At 39.2% G+C, this 12,552-nt stretch overlaps 1 protein-coding gene across 8 annotated transcripts in view; it reads left to right on the top strand.

Annotated features, from left to right (window-relative positions):
* Positions 1-6,690, top strand: part of IL1R1 (interleukin 1 receptor type 1) — a 90,673-nt gene extending 83,983 nt beyond the window's left edge. For all 8 annotated transcript variants that reach the window (XM_019666520.1, XM_019666521.1, XM_019666516.1 and 5 more), the window contains 4 exons: positions 482-633; positions 2,521-2,664; positions 3,404-3,571; positions 4,158-6,690. In XM_019666520.1, coding sequence (XP_019522065.1) covers positions 482-633; positions 2,521-2,664; positions 3,404-3,571; positions 4,158-4,579 — 886 coding nt within the window. In that variant the 3' untranslated portion in view covers positions 4,580-6,690. The remainder of the gene's footprint in view (positions 1-481; positions 634-2,520; positions 2,665-3,403; positions 3,572-4,157) is intronic.
* Positions 6,691-12,552: the final 5,862 nt, after the last annotated feature.

Raw genomic sequence — 12,552 nt, 5'->3', positions numbered from 1 at the left:
TTTCATTTTTAAAGTAGCCTAAAAAAGACTCATTAAATGGCGCCAAGACTCATGCACTCTACTGCTCAAGTCTCTAATGGCTCCCTTTCATTTACCTACCTGTCTAGGGACATACTCCTGACCCCTTACTATCACCTTCAAGCCCTTTGTCATTTGCCCAGTCTACTCTGTGTCATATATTCTTCTCTGCGCCCCATGGAGACCAGAATGCATATGTCCACATTTTCCCTCTTGGAAGCTGGTAATTTTAATTTGATTTCTCTGCTACTGAGTCTTTTCCTGACAGTGCACTTAAGGTGGACTTAGGGCTGTAACATCTCAGATTGTTGTTGCTAACAGCCTTTGTTACACCTGTGCTTAGGACTGGTGATTATTTCTGCTGCAGTTTATGTGACAAATAGAGATAAACCCTGCATCTGTGTCTTATTTGTAGGTAATGCAATTTACTTAAATAACTTTATTTACTCTCTCTTTTGAATAGAGTGGGAAATCATCCATCCAAAAAAATGAATACAATCATCGCAACGCTTAACATTTCAGAAGTGAAAAGTATATTTTATTTATACCCATTTACCTGTATAGCCAAGAATACAAATGGTATAAATGCAGCATATATCGAATTAGTACATCCAGGTAAACAACAAAACTGTTTATTGGAAATGTAATTTTGCTTTGCCATGGTAAGATTCCATGACCTTGAGGTTTGCAATGTTATTTTTCCCAGAATGCTCTTGGATTCCTCTTAACCTTGGTAACTTCTATTTCTCATTCACTTCTGGGCTGAACTAGTCCTCCTTCTAGGAAGTTTTTGTGTCCTGCTGCCTGCCCTTATCCCAGCTCTCTGCCCAAACAGACCAGGTTAGGGCCTCTGTTATGTACGTCCATAGCACCATATGTCCCCGTCACAATAATTATCATTCTTAGTTTTCTTTACTTGACTGTAAATTCTGTGATGGTTCAGACCATTTATCTTACTAATTATTCCATTTCCAGAGCTTGTAGCTATTAAGTCTGGTCATCGTAGACACCTAATGAATATTTTCATGAGTTGTATAATCAAATTCAGTATTGAAAGTATTTAGGACATATTTTAAGATTATTTGTAGTTGAATTAAAATAGGGTATTTATGAATGTGTACATGGAAGACATTCTATAAGAACCTACAGACAAACTATTAGAATTAGTAAATGAATTGAGCAAGATCACTCATCTATAGATATGTGTGCAGTATTTATATGTATATAAATACCAATAACAAATAGAAGTTAAATTTTGAAAGATAATATTTACATTAGCATCAGAAATGATCAAAGACACCTGAATAAACCTAGCAAGAGCTGTTCCAGACCTCATTAATACAAACTAAAAAAAAATTATTGAGATAAATTGGAGAAGACCTAACTTAATGGAGGGATATACAATGTTCATAGATTGAATGACTCAATATTATAAAGATGTCAGTTCTTTCCAAGTGAATCTATAGATTCAAAACAATTACAATAAAAATCTCAGCACTATTCATGCAAGTGTGGGTGTGTTGTTGTGGGCAGGTTTATTCTAAAAGTCATATGGAAACGTAAAGGGCCAAGAATAGTCAAGATGGTCTTGAATAAAAACAACAAATCTGGAAGATTGACACTACAGATATCATGATCATGTATGAAGCACCAGTAATGAAGACTGTCAATGTAAACTATCAATTGGGCCAATTGGATATTGGTGTGGAAAAGGGTCTGTTTGTTTTCTATAATACTTCATACCCATATCAGTTGCAGATGGATCAAAGACCTAAGTTGAAAAAGTAAAATAAGAGAGTTTTTAGATTCCCTTTTCTGGATGCCTACATGGCCCCTGACATTTAGAAGTTACTTTCTTCTTCATTCTTTTTTCTTCTCCTTCTCCATCCCTTCCCCTCCCCTCCCTTTTACCTTACTTCTCTGCCCTCCTGCTCTGTAATCATTGGATGAATAATTCATGAGAACTGTGGAAGTATGAAACATTCTGTGTGGCATCTCTAATCCTCTTTTCCTTTCCTTACTTGACTTTTCTACCTCCAGGAACTTTTTTTTTTTAGCTGAGCCATCCTGCCACCTGTTGGCAGCTCAGCAGCAGCTCAGCTCGGGCCGGGCATCGAACCGCTGTTACTCAGAGCTCAAACTCTTGAGCGAGCTCTTAACCAACTCAGCCGGCCTACCTCCAGGAACTTTTGTAGGCTTTTGATTGACTTTGACTTGTTTTACTCTGGAGTGCTCTATCCCAGGGTCTGTGGTATTTTCCTATGTGAATGTATATTATCCTAGTTAGGGGGAAATTTAATACAATGTGCATTAATTTTCAATAGCATCCGTTCTAGAAGGCTTTGCATGAGTATCCATTATTAAGTGGTAATGAATGGGTTAATAATACTGTCTGGGATTTGGGACTGCAGAGAAACATGGTTTCTCTGGGATGATAATGTTTAATTTGCTATGTAAAAAATTTTAATTATTTGGCTCTAATAATTTTTCCCTCTTTTCTAGTCCCCAATTTCCAGAAGTACTTGATTGGTGTATTTGTCATGCTAACAGTAGTAATCACGAGCTCTGTTTTCATCTATAAGATCTTCAAAGTTGACATAGTACTTTGGTACAGGGATTCTTGCTATGATTTTCTCCCCAAAAAAGGTACATTCTTGTGTTCTATGCAATGTTTTCTTGTTGGAGAGAGGGCATAGTTAAGAGATATAGAAGATAAAAAGAGAGTTTTTACTTAAATTGTAATACTAAATGTGACATATATAAGAATCATAGTTATTTTTATAGATGCTTATAGTTTCATAACTGAATAGACTGAAAACAATTGTTTTTCATCCTACTGCATTAGTGTTCACAATGGTGGGATAAACAGGCATTTAGAGTCTATATTTATACAATCAGTTGTTCAGAAGCCATTGTTGAGAACCTGCTCTGTGCTGAGTAGGACATATATCACCCAAGATTTGCCTTCAAGTGAAAGAAGAGACTCAATTTTCATGCATCAGGGAAGCACCCTCTCTTTTGTTTCAACCTTGCAAAAACCCTAATACTGCAACAATATATAAAAGGGAGACTGGTAGGATTCAGGGCTGGGACATCTGGGGAAAAAGTTAAGAACGAGGAGATAGTTCCCATACAGAGAGGTACAGAACTCTGCAAGTGAGGTGGCCATCAAATAATATAAGAGCAACTTTGTAGCAAAACACTATACACAGAAACTTGTCAGAGTTGAGCTCTTTACAAAGGTATTATACGTTTGGTATTGCTGGTTCATTCATCCTATCGTACAAAAAAATTAATAATTCATTCTGAAATGCATGTTTGTGATGTCATCTTTACCAAATCCATTTTTCCTTTTGGTTCTAAATACATTATGTTTTTCCTTTAGCGTCAGATGGAAAGACCTATGATGCGTACATACTATATCCAAAGACCCTTGGGGAAGGGTCCACCTCTAACTCGGATTTTTTTGTGTTTAAAGCCTTGCCTGAAGTCTTAGAAAACCAGTGTGGCTATAAGCTCTTCATTTATGGAAGGGATGACTATGTTGGGGAAGGTATGAGCGTAATAGGGCAACTCTTGTTTTAAAATGAATTTAATGACTAAATTAATTGGGTTAAGTTGGGTTTCGTCTTTCTAGAAGACTGTGGCGTAGGTACACATATTTGACAATTTCAAGAACCTCCTCAGTGGTTCTATGCAATAGGGAATTCACACAGTGAAAATATTGTGATTATTTTTACATTATTTAGTGCAGAGTGTTTACTTTTCTCCTATTTTGTTGAAGCAACAATTAACTTAGTTTTATTTCATTTTGGAAAATTTAACAACTAGCTAGATCCAAAAATTGGTTTACAACCAATACAATAAAATAGGAGTGGTATAGCTCATACGGTTAAGCAAGAAGTTTTTTTAAATTTCTACCAAAAGTGTTCTCAGTCCTAAATGAAATATTCAGCTTTTATGAGTCAATTTTTATTTTGAGTTGATCTATAAAATGGGAAAGTCCTTTCATCTTAAGTAAAGCAAGGGGAATAAAAGCATTCGGAGACATGGGGTGGGAGGAGCCTTGTGGGGTTTTGGTTCTGGAGATGATTGCAAACTGGGATTGTAATTACTATGCCATGCTTTGTGTTTTCCAGACTTTGTTAAGGTCACTAACGAGAACATAAAGAAGAGCAGAAGGCTGATTGTCATTTTGGTCCAAGAATCATCGGGGTTCAGCTGGCTGGGGAGCTCTTCTGAAGAGCAAATAGTGATGTACAATGCTCTCATTCAGGACGGAATTAAAGTTATCCTGCTGGAACTGGAGAAAATTCAAGACTACGAGAAAATGCCAGAATCCATTAAGTTCATTAAGCAGAAACATGGGGCCATACACTGGTCAGGGGATTTTACAGAGGAGAGATTGCACTCTGCCAAGACAAAGTTCTGGAGAAACGTCAGGTACCACATGCCAGTTCCGCAGCAGCCACCTTCCTCCAAGGACCGGCTGCTGTTCCTGGACCCCAGGCCAGACTCTAAGGAGACGCTGCAGAGGGAGGTCCACGTGTCTGTCGGGTAGCAGGGAGGAGCTTGGCCAAGAGTTCCCTAAGTGACTTACAGCATCGCAGGCTGGCCTGTGCCTCCACTGACTTGTACAGTCACAAAATGCACCGGTATAGTCCCTGATCCCCGTGGTCACCTGGAATTGGATTGTTAAGGAAGCAGGACGTGGCGACAATAGCAGGCCAGGGCAATTCAGAGCGGAGGGCTTGGGAAGGCCTTTCAAAAGGCAGCAAATGCCCTGTGTGAATGTTTGAACTGCTGAGAAAAGGCACAGGGAGAGCAAACAAGAGGAAAGAACATGCAGGAAATGCATACTCATATCATCTAGAGACGGTTTTATGAAGCCATTCACAGCTCAAGGGTGAGGTGGCCCAGTCTGGGGATGGCAGGGTCACTGTCCCTGGAGTGGCCAGGGAAGAGTCTCGAGACTATTGATACTTCTGAGAGGAAAGTAGAAATATTCTTGAAGAACTTTCCACTCACTTTGCATTTTCCATATGCATCAACTGCCAGCAGTCAGTTTCCTAAGACTGAATTTCATTTTAGAGACCTTTAAAACTATCATTTCAATGAGCAAAGGGATTCTCCAGGATTCTAAGCTTTTGAAATAACCTTAGCTTTCCGCTGGAGGAAAGAGAATTTGAAGAGCGAGAGTAGCAGAAAATTGATCCCCTTCTAATGCGTTCCCCCTGGAATGACCATTCCGTCTACCTTACTCTTCTGCGTTTCATTTGACTCACTTCTCTGAAAGGACAACGTCGAAGTCACTTCCTCCCTCTGCTCTGTCACGCACACAGCCCGCAGATTACAGTCCTTCATGAAATGCTGCTCTCTTCTCATCCTGCTCTTGCTAAAACGCCTGCACGGGGTCTCCTGGTTCAGGACCTGAAGCCACGTTCTCCCACTAGCACTTCAGTGCCGCCCCCAACCCCTAATCTGTCCACACACACAGCCGTCCCCTCTCTGTTCTGCTGTGTGAATTCCCAGGTCAGCCTCCTGTGCCTTCAAACTTGCCCCCAGCGCTCCTCCATCTCTGTCTTTGACTTCAAGGCCTTCTCGAATTTTCCCCAGCTGACCAGAATTTTACTGAATTTCAAAATGTACTCTAACTCTATTTCCTCAAAAGACATTCCTCCAGGAGATGCTGGCTGTCTCCTCTCAGTCCTGTAGTACTGACTGCTGGCCGTCACGGTATGAGACGGTTGTTCCGTCTCCAGCCAGAAGCCTTGCCCTCTGCTGGACAGGTTGTGAGTGGGAGTCTCTTGCTTGTCCCAGTGCCTTCACAAGTAATTTGCACATAGGACATAGATTTGTGCAGCCCTTTATTGTTTGAAAATGCCCATGGATTGCCTATTTAATGTTTGTGCTGATTTTATAGCGAGTAAGTGACCTGTTGTGAAACAATTACGTTCAGTACTTATGGGACCCTGGGCCTTGCACGTCCCCTCCTGGCCTCTAGGACAGCGTTCTCTGAAGATTTGATCTCCGGTCCATAAATGTCCCTTTCACCCCTACCCTGGCGCTTTTGTGAGAAGAGATGAGAGTTTTCTAGGATGGGGGCTGAGTCTAGGAATGCTTCTATTTCACAAACCAAATTCCAGTCTTTCGACTATTGGGATTTACAAAAATTATGTTTAGATTTTTATGAAAAATCTTTTTTGCTTTCATATATTCTTTCCCTAAAGGTAAATGTTTCTTAGTTAATTAAACATGAAGGCAAATTGGTGTTTTTGGTATCGAAAAAATATTTTTAAAAACTTGATAGTAGTCCTCAGGATAATTAGAGAAAAACCCCAGAAAACCACAAAGTCACGTTTCTGTGCCATTTACTGAAGGGCCGGAGCACAATTTTAAAAGTCCTAGGAACATAGGCAGGCCTTCTGTTTTTCTAATATTTAATATTATAGGTGAACACAAACTTTAAAATTTTTTTCCCCCAAAAGTAGTCAGAACTAGACAGAAACAGAGTTTAATGCCTTGATTCCTCGCTTTCCACCTGTTTTCTCTTGGATTTGATCTGACCTCGTTGAGTAATAGGGCTGTTTTGGAGCTGCTGTTTTTATTTATTTTTTTATTTTCGTTTTTTTATTATTATTAGTTTCAAGTGTAGAAAACAATGTAATAGTTATCCTTTTCACCCCTCACAAAGTGACAACCTCCTCCCCCATCCACTGCCCTTCCACCCCCGATATCATGCTTATCTATTACAGTTCCATTGACTCCATTCCCACACTCTACTCCACATCCCATGACTATATGTATATAAAATTATACTTGACATACAATATTATTCAACATCAGCTTCAGACGTACAGTGTGGCTGTCAGTCCTCTACACCGGCTATGAAGTGGTCTCCCTAACAAGACATGAGTCCATCTGGCCCCCTAAAACATATTTACAACATTATTGATTATATTCCCCAGACTGTCTTTTCTATCCCTGAGGCCATGTTGTAGTTACCAATTTATATTGTCTCATCCCTTCCTGTTCTTGGGCTGGGAATCGAACCACCGTTGCTCAGAGCTCGAGCAAGCTTTTAACCAACTGAGCCACTCGGATGGCCCTGGAGCTGCTGTTTTTAAAGAACGTGCCTTATTTTCATCTGGCAGGGCATACAGACTGCAGCCAGAAGCCTCGGGGGTGGGGCACTGTCGTGTCCCCAAAAGGCTGATCACATGCTTTAAATGTTGCTGAGCATTTTTCGTCTTTCATTTGTAAAATATATTTGCACGTATAGTGCCAAGAAAGCCCATTTTGAAACTGAGAATGAGCAGCAACACTGGCCAGAGAATAAGGAGAGGGGAAAACGGTCAGGAATGACCAGTGGCATTGCATCTGGAGTTCAGGGAGGGACAAGAATCAAGGGACATGCAGGCCGAGGGTCCCAGAGGAAGGAACCACACCTAGTCTCCTGCCTGGGAACTTCCTTTGTTTTGTTGTTTCTGTTCCCTCCCCACCCCTATCCCCAAACCTCTTTTAAGCTCTTCATTTCAGGACTTACTCATTAATTAGATTTTACTGATTTTCTGATGAAATTTCTTTTTTTTTTTTTTTTTTTTCATCCTGAGTGTTTAAGAAAAGTTTGCACGTGCACTAAGGTGTTTTTGTTTCCAGTTCTTAAAACTGGCTTAGCAGAATTCACGTTTTCATTCTCCTGACTCTCTTTCTTTTATTTGCAATAAAAGAAAAAGTATTGAGCCAATTTTTAATGACATTTTTGATAAATTATATTTGTACTGGTTAGTAATGAAGGCCTTTTTACAAACGCATTTGTATAAATCTGCAGCAGATACCAAATATTTTTATATAGTAAAACACCAAGTCATGTACAGCATGGCTCATGGATCAAGGACTGTACTTGTTTTCCAATAAAATTGTCAAAACATTGTATTGAGTATTCTCATGAAAACTGTTTCTTTGCCCGCCCTCTCTGGGCTTACCTGCATAAGCCCAGGTCTGATGTAGAGAGAGGACACCTTTTGCTTGGGGAGGTCAGGGGTCATTAGCCAAACAGTGAGTCCTAATTCCCATTTGTAGCCTCAGCTGTACTCCCTCTGTTTGCTTGCTTCTAAATATCTTATTATTATTAATCCTCTCCCTGTCTAGCTAATAAGAACAACATTTATGTCAAGGGTGTATATCAAAAAGTATATACAAGTGGACACTGGTCAACGTTGCTCAAGCAGTAGTTCGCCATAAACAGAAGTGTTTGGATGCTGATGGTAACCACTTTGAGCACCTCTTGTAATTGCAGAAGTCAAACGTGACTTGTATTCATCTTTTGTTATCTGTATATATTGAGTGTTACAATTTTAATACAGTTTTCCTTTCTTAAAATGTGTATACATTTTTTTGCACCCTCTATAGAGACATTTATATTTTATAAGAGGTTTCCTTTTGTTTTCTCCTTTGACCCAACACAATTGGCAAACTCGGTGTCCAAAAATACAAGTTCTTAATACACACAAATTGTAGTGATCAGGGAACCTTGGGTCAGTGCCTCTTTATTCTGCCTCATTGTAATTCTAACAAGCAGGCAACTACTGTCAGCACCTACAGAGAAGGACTGAGGTGACAGGTCACCTTAGAGTAGGAGCAGCGGTCCACTGTAAATCCTGCCTCCACCATCTACTTGGTGTGAACACTTGACAGACTACTTGGGCCCCAGTTTCCTCACCTGTAAAATGGGTATAATACCTAATTCACTGAGCATTAAAAAGATGGAATGGACTGCGGTGAGCAAGTGCCTAGCATACAGCAGGTCCTCAGAGAATGGTAGCTTTGTTAGTAGCAGTTCTAGGAGTAAACAGTTAACAGCAAGTCATAGTCGAACCTGCAAATAGAACGGATAGAGAGTAGATGTAAACTAGAAGTGATGATTGACTCCAAGGGAGGGAGCAAAGCAATCCTAAAAATAAGGACAAAGTACAAGACAGCCAGATGAAGGACTGGCAGGTGTGGGGTGTGGCAGGAACACTCTTCCCCCCTGAGCCCCATGTGTTTTTGTGTCACTGATGGCCAACCACTGACATTCACGTTGACCCTCCTCCAGCCCCAAGTGTTAAAAGATGTTTAATGGTCTAAGTAAAGAAAGGGATGTGTTCAACACGTTCCCAAGGGATTTTTCAATAAAAATTTAAAATGTAAGCACTTACAAAAATTTAAGAATCAGCCCTCCAGAAAACTTGCCTACACAGAATTTCTTATTGGAAGAATTCAGAGAGTTTTGTTTGTTTGTTTGTTTTACTGTATTTTGTTTATTTGACCAGTTAATGTATTTTTTAGAACACGGAAAATCAATACTAACAACCATTTAAAAGTTTTTTTTGTTTTTTTTGGTCATGAGGATTTTTTATTCCTCTTTTGCCATGTAATTTTTCCTCAGAATAGCTTATTTATCATCATCATCATCATCATCATCATCATCATCATCATCATCATCATCTTCTTTGGAATTATTTCTCCAACTGGTGGGAAGAGATCTGAGTATAAATTCCTGCACCGTCATAGCTTTGAAACTACAGCAAAGCATTTGGTTATTTTGAACGTCAGTTTTCTCATTTGTAAAATAGGACTTCTTGTGTTTCAAGGTTTTTATATGTGGAAAACCTCTGTCTAGTGCTAAAGATAGAATCTCAAAATATATTTTCTTAATTTTACCTCGATCAATACAAATAAAAGAAATTGTTTATACAAAATGTATCTTTTTCAAATTCTGGGGTTTTGGGTATGGAAGAGGAAGAGGACATATAATCTTGGTGTTAACTTTTAAAACGGATAGTAGCTTTTACTCAATATAATTTTCGAGAGTTAAATCTGGCTTGGTATTTTTGACCCACTAGGTTTCCCAAATATTAGTTGGAGGACTTTAAGTATTACAATTATATAATCAGAGATTTCCTCAAGCTGATTTGTCAGAAGAACATGTTTTCACCTTTGAGGCAAGAATCTGTTAGTGTAGTGAGTTCAGCTTATGTGGGAGCCCCAGAGTGGGGAAGAGAGTGACCTGGGGTTGGGAGGGGGAAGGTTTCTGATTTTACTAAAAATGCACAAATGAATCATGACAGCAGCAAGAATTCATAAAATAGGAAAAATAGATTACACCTGAAAAAATGTACATGGGAGACAGTGGGGAGGGACCGTTTTTGGTGTATTAGTTACATTTATTTTACAACCAAAATATGAAGGTGTGTGTGTGTTAGATTTAGGGAGGGAAAGAGGAAATACATGACACTATTTACAGTGAGTATTAATCTTTCAAAACACACTCATCTTTTTTTTCAGTTTGATATTAAATATACTTCAGTCTTTAAACACTTACTAAATTATTGAGATTACATTGGTTAATAAGATTATATAGATTTCAAGGGTACAATTCTATGCATCATCTGTATATTGCATTGTGTGCTCTCCACCCAAAGTTTAGTCTCTCTCCGTCACCATACATTTTACCATCTTCATTCTCACCCCACAACCTTTCCCTCAGGTAACCAACCTTCTGTTGTCTGTGTCTATGAGTTTTTGCATGTTTGTCTGTCTTGTTTCTTCGTTTGTTGCTTTCTGCTTTATATCCCTCCTATGAGTGAATTCATATGGCTCTTGATTTTTCCATCTGACTAACTTCGTGTAGCAAAAAGCCTGCTCATCTTAATACTCATTGCTCAGGTTTCTTGTAAGGAAGGCTCTGCTGATTAGAATACAGAAATCCAGTATGTTCACCTTAACTCTGGAGCCCAAATGCTGACGCAGCAGTCACTGAAACTTGCAGTAGTTAGACCAGTTAAACCTGTACCACGTGAACCTAGCTAGACTGGCAGGATCCTGCTGACTTCTCTAACACTGCACTCCACCAGTGGGAGGTTAATTTAGTCAGAGGGGAAGTTTATGAATCTTGTTTTTCTTAGAACCTTTGACCTGGAAGCGATCCTAAGTGTCACTTAGTTCATTCTTCTGGGTCTGGAACAGGCTGTGTTGATACCATCCCACAGTGTTCATCTGTTTCTTTGTCATTAAACATGTCCTGAGAGTTAGATTCCTCAGACTTCTTTAATGAGTGGGTACTGCATGTTTAACAGCCCTGTGGGACCCCACTGCTGCTTTTGCCCGTGTGATAATCCGGCCCGGCTACCTCGCTTTTTCTTCCCTCAGTCATCTTACATTGCTTTTCCTGCTTATTCTGAGACCCAATCCAGCTTCTCATTCGCCTTCATGGCTGTGGACAGCGGCCATCTGTCTGGACACTTTATTGTTCGATGATCTTCCATAATCCTGCCTTCCACACTGTACTTGATTGCCTCGGAATTCTTCCTGGACCCCAAGTTCTCCCTCAGATTCCAAAATGTAGGGGAAATATTTTTGCTCTCAAGTTTACGTTTGGATTGTTTAAAAAGTGCTAACCAGGTGCCTAAGTTATACTAGCTACTGAGAAAATTACAAAGTAAGAAAAAAACTTAAACCTAGCCATAGAGAGTAGTGTGAAGAGAAGGTTGTTCAGGAAACAAACTCATCTGGGAGAGGATGTTAAAAATCCCTCACTGAAATACATAGACTTTCCAATTTGGAACTGGTATGTGGGAGCTGCTGCAGATCCTTGGATGGGAGAACATTAGGCATAAAAAGAGTTGACTGAGGGGATGCTATTGTTATGCAGGGGAATTATGAGGAAGTAAAAGGTTAGAGACAGAGGATGCTAGGAAGTTTGTACAGTATCCCTCTGTGAGTTGATTGTATTAGAAATATTTTTCTTACGTAAGTTAAAACTTCTTGTATTATTGGTATTGTTTGAAGAGAATGAAGACATTTCTGAAAAGTAGAAGGAAAGAAAAAGTCACCCAGCCTCACAACCTAAAGATAATTATTGACATTTTATTGTCTTTCTATGGATATAACTGAGATCACATAACATTTGAAGTTTAGTGCTCTAACTTTTTTTAACTTAGTAAAAATATTTGCCCATGTTACTATTATTTGAAATACGATCCATGTATGGTCACTAAGTCTATCAAAATGGATGGTCCATAGTTTAGCTTTTAGGCTTTGGTTTTCTACTTTGGTTGAACATATTTCCAGTTTTTAGCCATCAGTGGTAAAAATAAAATAATCATCCTTGCCCTAATATTTTTGTCCACTTTCCTGATGATTTGCTCAGCACAGATTCCTAGAATCAGTGGGCAGGAGGACAATGGATCTTTTTAGGTACTTGACTAATTATGTTCTGTAGAGACCTTTGCTCTACTCTCCCTCAGAAAATATGTGGCACTGAAAATACTTTTAAATCGTTGCCAATTTAATAGAAAAAAAAAGGTATCCTTTGCAATAAATACCTTTTTTTTTTTTGCAAATTAAACAATGTGGTTGAAAATTTCACTTAGCAGTTTCTGGGGGCACCTCTTGCCCCCAAATTTATTATAATCCTTAGCTAATTAGCAAGAGGGCTGAGAATAGAGGGTGGAGAATTTGACTCCCAGATAAATGATCTTTTTAACCAGC

Source organism: Hipposideros armiger, unplaced genomic scaffold, assembly GCF_001890085.2.
Source record: "Hipposideros armiger isolate ML-2016 unplaced genomic scaffold, ASM189008v1 scaffold_472, whole genome shotgun sequence".
Classification (NCBI taxonomy): domain Eukaryota; kingdom Metazoa; phylum Chordata; class Mammalia; order Chiroptera; family Hipposideridae; genus Hipposideros; species Hipposideros armiger.
Note: the sequence above shows the minus strand (reverse complement) of the source record. Positions and strands in the feature narration are given on the sequence as shown.